General features: G+C 43.5%; 1 protein-coding gene across 5 annotated transcripts in view; it reads left to right on the top strand.

The window, feature by feature from the left end:
• WDR25 (WD repeat domain 25) overlaps window positions 1–13,796 on the top strand; it is a 100,666-nt gene extending 86,870 nt beyond the window's left edge. For 4 of the 5 annotated variants that reach the window (XM_080985064.1, XM_080985065.1, XM_080985067.1 and 1 more), the window contains 3 exons: window positions 956–1,126; window positions 8,556–8,696; window positions 9,091–13,796. In XM_080985064.1, coding sequence (XP_080841190.1) covers window positions 956–1,126; window positions 8,556–8,696; window positions 9,091–9,312 — 534 coding nt within the window. In that variant the 3' untranslated portion in view covers window positions 9,313–13,796. Of the gene's footprint in view, window positions 1–955; window positions 1,127–6,340; window positions 6,399–8,555; window positions 8,697–9,090 lie in introns of all 5 variants that reach the window. The other variant, XR_013980390.1, reaches the window with a different exon arrangement.
• The last annotated feature ends 322 nt before the right edge of the window (window positions 13,797–14,118 follow it).

The following is a 14,118-nucleotide window of genomic DNA, read 5'->3' as shown; positions in this document are numbered from 1 at the left end:
TCCAAAGGGTCTTGTTGCCAGGCAACCGTTTCCTGTACTGCGTGCTCGTCGGAGCGCCCCTCCCTCTCCCACTAGAAGGCCCACGCGTTCCTTGTGCAACTTTAAATAATTCAGAAATGTTGCTGCAGATTTTCCGATTGCAAGCTCTTCCCTCCCTCCCTCCCTGCCGGCCACCCCTAACCAAAATTTTCATTCTCCGGGCAGTTGCTGTGCTAGCGGTGGAGACCTTTTTTTTAAATATGTAAACTGTTATTTATTTTGACAGTCATTTTCCCAGCCAGTAGCTTACAAGTTCTCTTCTGGTAATGCTCCTTGACTTTCCCAGGGAGTTACCCATGTGTGATCATTTCTTTGCAAAAATAAAAATCAATTTACTATTAGCATGCAGATACTGAAAAAGAAGAAGTTTTAATTGCTTTGCGTGCCATGCGTGATCCCTTGGAAGTTGTGGTGGAATGCAGTTGTCTCATTTTAATAGTATCCTGATTGAGAACCAGTAACTATGGGTTACACCAACTATATCTCTTCCAAAAGCAGCATAGATTTCTCAGCTTTCACCTAAAAAGGTGACTATGCATTTAGAGCCTATGACTTCCCTCAAAGAATCATGGGAACTGTAGTTACTTAAGGCTGTTGGGCATTGTAGGAATCATTGGGGCAAAGTCATGTGGTTTAAATGTATAGCATATCTGCAGCCTTAACTGTGAGAGATGACGATGTTTTGGTATGTGTGCAGAGATTAGAGAGCATGCTAAAAATGTAAAAGCCAATGTGGTCCCACCTCCATCTTGAGTTCTTCCCCTGAACTTGAATGGACTTTCTCCCTCCTCTTCTTGCGGCCCACTAATGTTTTGCATTAAAATAGCCTTCTTCTGCTTGCAAAGACAATATGTCTTGAGAAGCCCCCGGAACAACGGTTGTTTTATGGTTTTTAATTATTTTTTTTTAACCACAGGTAATAAAAGTTTACAAAGCTGCGGTACAGCAAACCTTAGATATCATGTTCCTCCCTGAAGGGAAAGAATTTCTTACCAGCACTGATGCAGTAAGCCAAGATTCAGCTGACCGTACCATCATTGCCTGGGATTTCCACACAGCTGCAAAGATCTCCAATCAAATCTACCATGTGAGACTTTTATTTACTTTTTTATTTACTTCTATGATGGCTCAATCACTATTCCGTTAAAAAAGAAAAAAGCCCACAGCAGTTTTTCTCTGGAAACCGCTGAAACAAATTTGCTTCCCGCCAGTCAAAAGGATGCTGAAGAATTCATCCTCAGAACTAGGAGGTGGGAAGATGGACTGTTTTGGATGGGATTGCAGTCCCTTGGAAGGAGCAGGTCCATAGCTTGGGGTAGTCTTGGATCCAAGTATTGTCGCTGAAGGTTCAGGTGACCTTGGTGGCTAGAAGAACCAATTGCCAACTACGGCTGGTTTGCCAAAGTTGGACAGAGATCACTTGGCCACTGTACTCCTTGCTCTACTAATTTCTAGACTGTGCAATGCACTTTCTGTGGGGCTGTCCTTGGAAGGCAACTCGGAAACTGGTCCAGAATTTTTTTAAACAGCTGCACTGGTTGCCTGTTCGTTTCTGAGCCCAATTCAAGGTTCAAAACCCTAAATGAGCCCAATTAGCGTTCAAAACCCTGAGCCCAATTAGCGTTCAAAACCCTAAATGACTCAGGCCCAAAATATATGAAAGACTCCCTCCTTCACTACAGACCTTCTTGGGTGTTAAGATCAGCAGAGGGGGCGGCGGCTCTTAGTAGTTTCACCGCTCTCAGGTATTGTGAGTGTTTTTACAGAGAGGATAGATGCCCCAGGACAGGGCCTTTTCCGTGGCAGCCCCACAGAAATGCATCTGGTACTTTCATTGTGAAGTTTCCTTTGTATGCTGAAGGTACATTTCTTTACCCTGGCCTTTGACCCTTGTGAGAGATATATAAATATTAGGATTGATCCTATTCATGAGGTTGTAATATATTTTAAACTGTTTTTAATACTGTACTCTGGGACGTGGGTGGCACTGTAAGTTAAACCACAGAGCCTAGGACTTCCTGATCAGAAGGTCGGCGGTTCGAATCCCTGCGACGGGGTGAGCTCCCGTTGCTCGGTCCCTGCTCCTGCCAACCTAGCAGTTCGAAAGCACGTCAAAGTGCAAGTAGATAAATAGGTACCACTCCGGCGGGAAGGTAAACGGCGTTTCCGTGCGCTGCTCTGGTTTGCCAGAAGCGGCTTAGTCATGCTGGCCACATGACCTGGAAGCTGTACGCCGGCTCCCTCGGCCAATAAAGCGAGATGAGCACCGCAACCCCAGAGTCGGCTACGACTGGACCTAATGGTCAGGGGTCCCTTTACCTTTACCTGGGACCTTATGGGAAAGGATAGCTAAGAAATTGAATAATTGTTATTAGTATTGGCATTATTACTATTTCATCCTTCATCCAACAGGACTCTGCTGCATTATGCTGCAATCTGTAGGTGCAGAGCTCAGGAGAAACAGCAGAGCACCCTTCATTATTTTGCATGGATAGTTGGAAGAAGGCCTCATTAAGTTCAGTGGGATTTGCTCCCAAGTTCTTGTCAGAGCACTACAATATTAATTTCTTCAAGGTGTTATTATCCTTGAATTGATAGCTTTACATCTTGAGTTCTGGATCAGCAAGCTGCCTGAAAAATGGCACCTTGCCCGGGAGTCTGCTATGGCGGAGGATTGTGACTCCAAACTATTGTTTGTGTATCTTGTTAGCTTCAGATTGTTAGGCCCAGGTAGTGCAGTCTTAGCAATGATAACAATAATCACCTCCCCGCTTTCCACAGTGCCAAGTAAACTTCCCAAACTCTTGTCAGCCTGGAAAGAGCCCAGTTTCTCAACAGTATCTTGGAGCCTTATTAAGTTACCGTATTTTTCGCTCTATAAGACGCACCAGACCACAAGAAGCACCTAGTTTTTGGAGGAGGAAAACAAGAAAAAAAATATTCTGAATCTCAGAAGCCAGAACAGCAAGAGGGATTGCTGCGCAGTGAAAGCAGCAATCCCTCTTGCTGTTCTGGCTTCTGTGATAGCTGCGCAGCCTGCATTCGCTCCATAAGACGCACACACATTTCCCCTTACTTTTTAGGAGGGAAAAAGTGAGTCTTATAGAGCAAAAAATACGGTAATTAAGTCCGTCTGTGCAGCACCTGGTCTAGAGATTTTTTGGTTCCATTTTGCTACGCACTGATCACATTTGCTTTACAATGGAAGGTTGCAACTGACACTACAGCCCAGCATTTCTGTACTCAAGCCATTTTTGACATTGTTTTATTTTATTTTTGTATGAAGCACATTTAAGACAATAATTATGCTTCTTTAACAGCCCTTAATTTACTCTTTGATTATAAATGTCAAACGAACCAGAGAACTATTCATGCATTTGTTTCAAGTATATTTATATTTCATTTAGTATGCATGCTCATCAGGGAGTGAACCCCCATTGAACACAGTGGGACTTGCTTCTGAAGTAAATATGCATGGTGGCGCACCGTTAGAAATGTCAACCTGGGCTGATTAGTGAGGTAGCAAAGAGCTGATTCACGCATGCTAATCTCTTGATTATTCAGTCCTTTGTTCCTCTGACTCCGTGGGCTTGGAACCAGACGGCTCTCTGCCTGGCCGCAACCGTTATTTTATGGTTGAGGTAGGATTGGAACTCGGGAACATCAGACATATCGCTCTGTCCACAAGTCCCCATTGGTTCTCTAGCACATTTTTGGGTTCCAACCGGATTCCTTGTAGCTGTCAAATCATGAAACATATTATTCATCACACTGCTCAGTTTTGGGGAGAGGATGCAGAAGTTCAGTCTTCTATTCACAGGCAGGAGGAGCTGTGGGTCAGTGTTAGAGCACGTGATTTGCTGGTAGATGGTCCTAGGTTCAGTCACTGGCAAGGCATGTTAAAGGGAATTAGGTAGCAGGTGGCAGGAAATACTTCTAACTGAGACTCTGTAGTGCTCTTTCCATTTAGAGTAGTCTGGACTGGGCTGCTGTACTGGGCTGGTTGGGCAAATATTTATTTATTTATAATAAATAAATTATAATTTTTCAGTTTTTCAAAAATATTTTGACAAAAATACAGATCCAATATTTCCCAACAAATATGTTTATTTTGACTCCCCCCCCACTCCTTTTGTGGTTTCTTATATTTTTAAAATTTGTAACACTGCATTTCCTTCATTATTCCAATTATTAATTACTCCCTAGTTTTCCTTTAGCATTAATTTTAACTGTCTGGTTTAAGTTAAGCCTGCTAACGAACTTATATGTGTACAGTGCTACCTCGGGTTACATACACTTCAGGTTACATATGCTTCAGGTTACAGACGCTGCTAACCCAGAAATAGCATCTCAGGTTAAGAACTTTGCTTCAGGATGAGAACAGAAATCGTGCGGCAGCAGCGGGAGGCCCCATTAGCTAAAGTGGTGCTTCAGGTTAAGAACAGTTTCAGGTTAAGAACAGACCTCCAGAACGAATTAAATTCTTAACCTGAGGTACCACTGTACAGTAACATTTCAGATAATCCACAAATTTCTCCCAGTCTTTGATGAAGTTTTTTGGACAAATATTTATTTATTAAATTTGTATACCTCCCTATACCTGTAGATCTCTGGGCAGTTCACAGCATAATAGTCTGATAAAAGGTAGGTCCCTATGTTCCTCCTAGGAAGAAATCCTCCTTATACTAAATATCTCTAAAGCCGATTCATAACTTTCCTTTGGTGTGTAGGGTCTACACACAGTGGGACACAGGAGCAAGCTTCAGGCTTGCATGGCTATCGCTATTGCGTTTAAAATTCACCTGTGAATAAGGGACTCAGGCACCTCCACTAAAAATGAGAGGACAAGGATCATAGGTGTTGTGTAGCCATATGTACCCTGGGAGTGTTGTGTTATGTCTGTTGTTCCCTCAGGGCAGACATTGCTGCTTGCCAGGCAGAATGATCGCCCCTCTCCTCTCCCCACGTCCTGTTCTGGGGGGTTCTCCCGATCTCTGCAGGGCTATTTTTTGGGGGGTGCACGTGGGGACAAAAGGGGGAAAGCTTCCTGTTGCAAAGGTGGAAGTTAGGCTTCTACAGATGGGAATCATTAGCTGAATCCACAGGAACCTTGGGTTCAAGGGTTCAAGGTCCCTTCACTTCCCCCATAAAATATTTGAGGAGGCAGTGCCCTCTCAAAATTGATAGGCGTTGCCATTCAAATGGTGTGTGTGTCTTGTGATCAATTATGGAGTTTATTCAAGTTGATGCCCCTGGCTGAATCCCGCCCTCTGCAGTAGCTTGGGGGTCATTCCTGTGCACTTCTGTGGGATGAAATGTGAACCTGCTCTCAGATTTCAGTCTTGGGCTTTTGGCACAGTTAGGGAAGCTGTGGTCATTGGCCTAGTATCAAATTCCAAGCATTTAATCTGGCTCCTCCCACTTTGGTGTTGCTCTGGCAACTGCTGGCTGTGACCCCACCCACTATTCTCAGGTGCCCCTAACACAGGCTTCCTCAAACTCGGCCCTCCAGATGTTTTGAGATTAGGGATCTCATGGGAGCTCATGACAGCTAGGGATCATGGGAGTTGTAGGCCAAAAACATCTGTAGGGCCAAGTTTGAGGAAGCCTGCCCTAACAGATTATTCTGTGGAAATGAGGCTCTTGACAGCAAAAACAGATTCCCTACACCTGTTTTTTTAGGAACAGGAAGTTGTTAGACACCTCCCTGTTGTGAGTTTCTTGCAACTTCCTGAAGAATGAAGCTGGCTGCTTTTAGAACCGCCATCTTGTGCAGTGTAATGATTTTGCACCATTTTTAAAAGGCGTTTCCTACATAAATCCATCCGTTTCACATATAGCAGGAAGTCTGCGGAAACTCAAGTCTCTTTTGAAAACATAAAGAATCAGGGTCAGTTTGCATCCATTTATCTCTGAAAAGAACAATTCTGTCCTCGCGGAGAGATGGAGTGGATGATTTAATAGAACTTGCCCATTCCCAACTTTCCGTGATTGCCTTTGTCCGGATTTGCAGATGCACAATCCAGTGCATAAATTGTGATAGTAGGTTAGTCATTTGCACTTCAAAAGCAATGCGCTTCACTGAATAAGAAACTGCAGAGCACTCAGTTCTGATGTATTCAGAAGCTTAAACAAAATGATTTCCTTGGGAGTTAAAAAGGAGAGTGTTATTGAATGGGGCAGTTTACTGCGCTCTCTAGAGCTAGCGTGAAATTGAGGGTTGGTTTGGGGGTTTTTTTGGTAAACAATTACAAAAAAAAAATGCCTTTAGTTTCATAAATTTCCATCTCTAATCTTACAGATGGAAGGCTGCGTGCACTCCCAATACACTGAAAAGTCAATTTCCACTTTCATCAAGGGTAAACACCATTCATTGAGCCAAAACAACTTCCATGGTTTGCCTTTCTTTCTCTCTTTTCTAAAACAGCTGACTTTTGCATCTGAGCCTCTTGTCCATTCTACACCGGAACAAATGACCAGATCCATCCTTTATATAGGATAAGGCTGTTAATGGCTACCAGCCATGATGTCTAGGTAGATAGATGATATATATGGATTATTTATGGATTATTTTATTGATACACCAGAAGAAGTGGTTAATTCAATTGAAACACTAAGTGTCTGGGTTCAGACCGTTTAAGAGCTGGTATGGTAAAAACCTCAGACAAAAACAGTTGAGCTAATAAATATGGAAGGAATAGCTTAGATTAAAAGTGGTGAATCTCTTTCACTGTTGCGGCTTCCTAAAAACTGGCTCCAGGGAGGAATCTGTAGGAAATAAGCGATGCTCATCTTGGTGGCCATATTTTAACTATGTGCTATGTGAAGAAGTTACTCCTTGGACTTCTGCAAATGTCACATTACTTCTAGGTTGCTGATACCTCCCTCTTGTGCTTAGGAGTCAACTCCTAGGAGCCAACCCCACCCATAAAATATTTGAGGAAGTTGATGGGCATTGCCATTCAAATGGTGTGCATGTGCCACATCATGTGATTGCTTATGCTGGGCGGGGCTTACCTGCCGCTCCCCCCAATATTTAATTCAAGTTGACACCCCTGCTCATGTGTATGGGGGCTGATCATCAGTCACAGCCTGAGCACCACAATGAGAAGGAGTGAAAATTAATGAGGAGGTCACGGAAGATCTGCAAAATATATTGAAAAAGCACTGAAAGTACTCAATTAATTGAGATTCTCTCCCCCCCCCCAGCAGATGCCTGCCCCCCAAACAAATCCTGCCCACACCCATGGTCCTCCATGGTCATATGGATTTCCTTCCACCACACTCCTGTTGGATAAATGCAGAACAATTTCCACCAGATTAGCACCTGGAAAGATCTGCGTTTTGTCTTTACGCACTATCACATAGAAAAATTGGGAAAGATGGTTACAAAAGTTGATGTCACGTTCCGGCGTGAGCAAGTGGTCAAAGGAAACGAGGCTGGCGCTGGGATGTCCTGAAAGGGCAGCTTGAGTCCTGTTTTGCAGGAGTGCAACTTTCTTTTAAGACGCACTTCTCATTTCCTCCATCAACATTTTCTGCTTTCGTTGTTAAAAGGGAATAATTTGCAACACGTGTCCCATCTCCCTGAAGCAACACGATCATCAGTTGTACAAATTACTCCAATACGGCTGTGCAGCAAAGCGAGCAGAGCAAATTGTATGCAGGGTTGATTTTTGCTGCTGCTGCTGCTAAATCATATCATAGAAATGATTTCTGATTGTTCCGACACATGTGGGATTTCTTTGTGCATTTTCGAAGCATCAACTAAATAAATACTGCGTGGTTCATTTCTAACGTAAATTTATTACTTGTTGTAGGGTTGGATCAAATTCCTCGACTCAGTTTGTAGGTGGTGAAATCAGGGGTTGGAGTATTTTGCTCTGGGAGAGTGTAGTGTAGTAAACAGGACACCCCCCCCCCCCAGCAAATACCCAGAAATTTGTCTTCTGATTATTATTTTCTGCTCAAAACTCTATTCCTTGTTCATACAGGTAGATGAAGGAAGTGGTGGGGAAGAGTAGGGCACAGATACTACTGTCAACAATATATAAATTGGGTTGGATCCACATTTGCACCCAGGTTTTCCACTGTGTTGTCGTGTAGAAGGTGCATTTTTCCAACACTTCAGCTGGGGGAGAGGGCAGAAAAGAAAACCCTCAGAGAGTTTGTTAGAAAATCATTTTCAGGTTTCCTTTTTCCATTTAGCTCTGCTCACGTTTATATAGTAGCCGTCACCATGCACGGCATTCTACAGAAGACAGGCCCCTGCCCTGAGGAGCTTACAATAGAAAATTGGATGCAGGTGAAACAGAAGAAGGGCTGGGGAAGATTCCTGCATTGCTGTGGGTTGGACTAGATGACCCTCGGGATCCCTTCCAACTCTGCAATATCACGATTCTGTGATTATGTGGTTTGTTCTGCTCAGGCTGGATTATAGGCCTGGTACAATGTTGGAACTAGAACTTGGAGCCAAGGCTTTATCCTTCTGCCGTTCTTTCCAATTCTCCACACAGGAACGTTACACCTGCCCCAGTTTTGCACCGCATCCTAAGGAGCCTGCCTTCGTTGCTCAGACAAATGGCAACTACCTGGCCTTGTTCTCTAGCCTGCGGCCCTACAGAATGAACAAAAAGAAGATATACGAAGGGCACAAGGTATCCTCCCCTCTCTGCAAACTCGTAATAGATCTTGCCCTTTTAAATGCCTGCTTATGCTTCTGATTTACAGCGGGGATAAAAATTAATCGACTTCAACCCTGTTCTATATTTTAGTTAATTTAGAACTAAACTGAGGAGCGAGTAGAGCTTAAAATACCTGCAAGTGTTATTAGTTGCTAATAGCCTTGTCACGTATAAACCGGCTGCCGCTAACAATGTAAAGTCCTTAATGGGACTGTCTTAATAAACACCTAGGGAAGCAATTAGGCCATTATGGTAAAAACTGACATGTTTATTACACTATGAAATTTTGGGAGGTTATAGATCATATCCCATTTCCTTAATTAACATCTTGATTTATTTAACCTCTTTCGATTCCGGATTCTTGCAGGTTGAAGGATTTGCGATAGGCTGCGAGTTTTCCCCCGACGGAATGCTGCTCGTCACGGGGAGTTCGGAGGGCAAAGTGTTTTTCTACAACTATCGCACGGCTCGGATCATTCGCACGCTGTCCGCGCAAAGCCAGGCCTGCGTGTGTGCAACTTTCCATCCAGTCCTTCCGTCGCTCCTTGCTACATGTGGCTGGGACGGAGTCATCAAGATCTGGCAATGATAATATCAGTGATCTTAAAAATCAACTATATATATGTCCTGTGTTTTGAAGTTTGCTTCCAAGTTTACTCTAGAGCAGGGTTTCCCAAACTTGGGTCTCTAGCTGTTTTTGGACTACAATTCCCATAATCCCTGACCATTGGTCCTGATAGCTAGGGATCATGGGAGTTGTAGTCCCAAAACATCTAGCGACCCAAGTTTGTGAAACCCTACTCTAGAATGCTGCTGGCTCAACCATACAGGTGCCCAACTTGCTTAGCTCGTTGTTGTTTTCAAACGTTGCCTGGAGCTGTGATACTCTAGGGCAGTGATTCCCAAACATTTTGAGAGCACAGCCTCTTTGGTTCCATAAACTCATCCCCAATGCCCTCTACCCTACCCTACAAAGTGCATTGTTCAGAATAGTGGTTTGCATGACCCACTAAGGGAGATATTAACACAATGAAACTCGAAGCAGGAGCAATGAATTGCATGTTTATTCAAAACCCGGTTAAATCTATTTAATTCAACAAAATTGGTGAACTTGATCTAATGGCGCCAGCTTTTCAAAGTCTGATAGCAATTGACACCTCCAGCACCCCCTTCCCCGCTACCCTCTTGCCTCTTAACGTCCACATTTGGAACCATTGCTCTACTGCGTCTTGATGCTCACTGAGCTGTGGTTTCCTTGCAGAATACTACTAAATCTGTACCTGTGACTAGTTTCCACCCTCTTGCTGCTGTAGTTAATGAGGGAAAGAGCTTCCAAAGTGAATGAGTGACTAGCCTGCAGCCCCATGCCTATACAGTCTAGCTGCCATGACTCACTACAGAATGCACAAAACCTGTGACTAGAAGTGATTAAGAAAGGTTCGGAGTCAAGGTTAGGTCCCACTGGGAGCATCGAAATGTGACCCTCTTTAAACTTGGTTGAATCTACACTTTAGCCTTTAAACCTTTTCTGTCCTAGAGACTAGAGGTGATTTTCTTTCTTTCTTCTGCTTAGCTAAAGCTGAACTTAAGTCCTTTTCTCTTTACAACAGTTCCAGCCCTTTATCAGTACATGATTTGGCCTTGCAGGAGTTTCCGTTTTGAGTCCTCGGCTAAGTCATGCTAATGGGCTCAGCGCTGTGGCCGATGCAACCACAGAGACTTTTCTGGCACAGGCTACTGCCATTAAGGGTCTTGCGGGGAGTTCTACTTACAAATTGCGTTTGGGACCTGTATGATTTGGATGTGAGTTGCTTCCATATGAGCAGAAGTTTCTACAGAGGAGCTGCACTTTTAAGACTGTAGCTTTCATATAAGACAGAGATTGTCATAGCAGAGCTGGCAGTAGAAAGGAAAACGGAAACAGTATTTTAAGTTCGTGATCCCTGTTTCCATGCCACTGATGTTCAATACTGGATAGGCTTCTTAGCCCAAAATGCAGTTATGTTTATGTATTTAACAAGTCTCAGCCAGTATGTTTTCATTATGTGTGCTGAGCACCAGTGTTCTGTGCACTGTGGAGGATGTGTCTTCATCAGCTGTGGCATTTCTCCAGGGTCAAGGCATGGCTTTATATTATTATTATTATTATTATTATTATTATTCCCCTCCCACCATCTGCCTGGGTTTCCCCAGCCACTCTGGTGTGAGCCATCACTGAGAGATGTCAAAGGCCAGCTTTTGTGCAGAGTGATTTGCATGAGAACCAGCGGAACTTGCATTGATCTGCCATAGATGGCAAGTAAGAACTCAGCCATTTGTACTACACACCTTTCATGCCAGACAAAAAGCGCTTGTATACATTTATTCTGTGTAAATAAGAGTGCATAGTTTTATGCTGTGCTGAGGTGAAAGTTGTTAAATGTTGAAATGTATAAAGGAATCAATGAAGATACTGTAAAATGTCAAATAAAAGCTTTTTTAAAAAAGAAAATGGCAAAGAAGGTAAATCCTTGCTTCCTTGTTTGTTTCCTGTGCTCATATTCCTTGGCAAACCTATTTACTCTTTTTTGTTTTTTGCATTGACTGGGTGTGTTTATTGATCAGGTTTTTTTCTGGGCATAGCTGTGATGAAAGTTATTGACACAATAGCATTTTAGTTCTTTACATTTTGTAGGACATGGACTTCCATTGAACAAAGGTTACGTTAAGGACATGGCTGACTTGGATGTGTCTTTCTTTCTTTCTTTCTTTCTTTCTTTCTTTCTTTCTTTCTTTCTTTCTTTCTTTCTTTCTTTCTTTCTTTGAGGTTATGTTATTTTCCTGTCACACGCTTCCAAAAAGCTCTCGGAGCCGCTTACAGTATATCGTAAAAACACTTAGCAGCCATAAAACATATAACAGCAATAAGTAAAGTGCAACAGAGCCCAAGTCTAAAACAGTACAAGTCTAAAACAGTACAAAAGCAACTTAAGAGAAACAACCAACACAATTTAAAAGGAAGTACTGCCTTCTCTGCCCACCTACAAAAAAGTTTTCTGAAACAGGAAAGGAAAACCCTTGCAGTTTTCCTAAATATTAGGATAGAAATAACCTGACAAGTTGCTCTACAGAGGGAATTCTGCTTAAAACAGGAGTAGGCAAATGAATGAGGATAAGACTTTCAGTGGCTACCAGACATGATGCCTATCCTGTGCCTCCACTGTCCAAGACAGAATGCTTCTGAATATCAGTTGCTGGATTTTGCGGATGGGGCTCAGGTCCTGCTTGCAAGCTTCCCATCTATGGAGAGCCAGTGTGGTGTAGTGGTTAAGAGCGGTGGACTCATAATCTGGTGAACCAGGTTCGCGTCCCCGCTCCTCCACATGCAGCTGCTGGGTGACCTTGGGCCTGTCACACTTCTCTGAAGTCTCTCAGCCCCACTCACCTCACAGAGTGTTTGTTGTTGGGGAGGAAGGGAAAGGAGATTGTTAGCCGCTTTGAGACTCCTTAGGGTAGTGATAAAGCAGGATATCAAATCCAAACTCTTCTTCTTCATCTGGTTGGCCACTGAAAAACTTTTGTGGAGTCAGTTCCATGCTGGTTTTGACCTTTAAAGCCCTATGCGGCCTAGGACCCTTGTACTTACGGGACCGCCTCTCCTGGTATGTCCCTGCAGCAGGACCCAGCAACTTTAATATCTGTACCATCCATGGCAGATTGCTGGAGTAGAGACCTGCTGGCCTGCTCTATGCTGTACTACAGCATCACCCTTGCAAATGGTCAGAGGAGGTACTACAACTTCTTAGAGGTTGGTACAACAAATCATCACGAATCAGTAGATTATAGTCTGGCGCTGCTTTGACTCTTCAGTCTGATCGGGGTGTTTCTTAGACACAGAATGAGTCCAGTCTGCTGTCCCTGGCTTGTCTCCCCACCTCCCTTCCTTCAGATCCATCAGCGGGAAACAGAAGGGACGATTTCAGAAAGAAATCGATCTGATTTGTTGGGTGTTTCACTGACGAGAACCGAGCGCCTAAGCTTTCCTCCCAGGTCTTCCTCCTGTTCAGTTTTGTCTCGGAGACTCTTGTTTCTCCACTGCGAGGCTTTGAATTAATTTGGTACCTTTTGTATTTGAGCGTTTACAGGTTGGCGAAGTTTGAAAAGCACAGGAGTAGCTATTTGGGCCCACCTGTGGGTTTGCAGAGTGGCAGAGTAGGTACAATCTTCATTTTAAAGCCTCATTTTCTGAATAGGTCTGCTGCTGAGCTAGGAGTGTGGGCCTGGTGAGCAAGACAGACCATGCCACTTACGTCTCATAATAGGACTTGAAGTTAGGGGGATCTAACAGTTGGGCTTGAGGCGGGAGGTAAGAATTCCTGAGGATTTACGCCTCCCTTTCTGTACTCATCACTGTCAATTTTCTCTTAGCCAACCTTCTTCAGCATTGAGTCCCCAAAAGCTCTCCATCCCCAGCTGGCTTAGCCAATAGCAAAGGTTGATGGGATCTGTGGTCCAACAGTGTGTAGTGATCAGGTGGGATTGCTATGAGGAATTATAACAAATATAGAGTAAGCCATCTGTGTCAGCAATGAAAGCATTGTGTTGACTGGGTTTAAGCTATTTTGATATGATTCTTGATCAATCCACAAGTTTCTTCACAAGTCACATACACACTTAGACAGGCAGGCGTCCTAGGTCATCAAAGACAGTGGGCAGTTTCTTTGCTGTAGCTTTTCTGATATGTTAATCTTAGGATGTTAATCTTAGGGCCAGGAAACAGGTCTCACATAAAGGTGATAATGATTGCTGTCCTCCTGGCCATCCTTCTTATCATGTGTATTGATTGTTCATGACATCCAGGGTTGCTGAATGCACTCCTTTGTAGTTTTCATTCATTTACCCAAAAGTATGCATGCCTAACTAGTGTTTGTAGTTTAACTTTGTCCCCACGTGGGGTTTGTTGAAATGCTCAGAAGAAATCTGATTGATTCTTACGAACACTGTAAAAGTTCTTTTGTGAATAAAACGACCTGGGCTGAGGGGTGGGGCAGAGAGATTATTATACGCACCCTTCCCAGAGTCTTGCTGGTTCAAGCCTCTGTGTGTATTCTTATTAATCAGAGTTCAATCCTTCCTTTACTTTGAGAACTCCTCACAACAGCATCTTTGGAACCAAGGCTAAGGAATGCCGTAGTAAGCAATATTAATTTTCTTAATGAAGTTATCGTTTATCCGGTCCCTCCTACGTTGTTTCAGAGATCATGGCAGCCATGGACGTCCTCTGTGTCATCCTTCCCATTATCAGCAAATACAGAATTATAGGGTTGGAAGCGGCCCCAAGGGCCATCTAGTCCAACCCCCCGCATGCAGGAATTTCAACTGAAGCCTCCATGACAGCTGTCCATCCAATCTCTGC

The sequence above is a fragment of the Podarcis pityusensis genome, assembly GCF_964106645.2.
Source record: "Podarcis pityusensis genome assembly, chromosome: 1".
NCBI lineage: Eukaryota > Metazoa > Chordata > Lepidosauria > Squamata > Lacertidae > Podarcis > Podarcis pityusensis.
The sequence above is the reverse complement of the archived record's forward strand: the minus strand, read 5'-3'. Positions and strand labels throughout refer to the sequence as shown.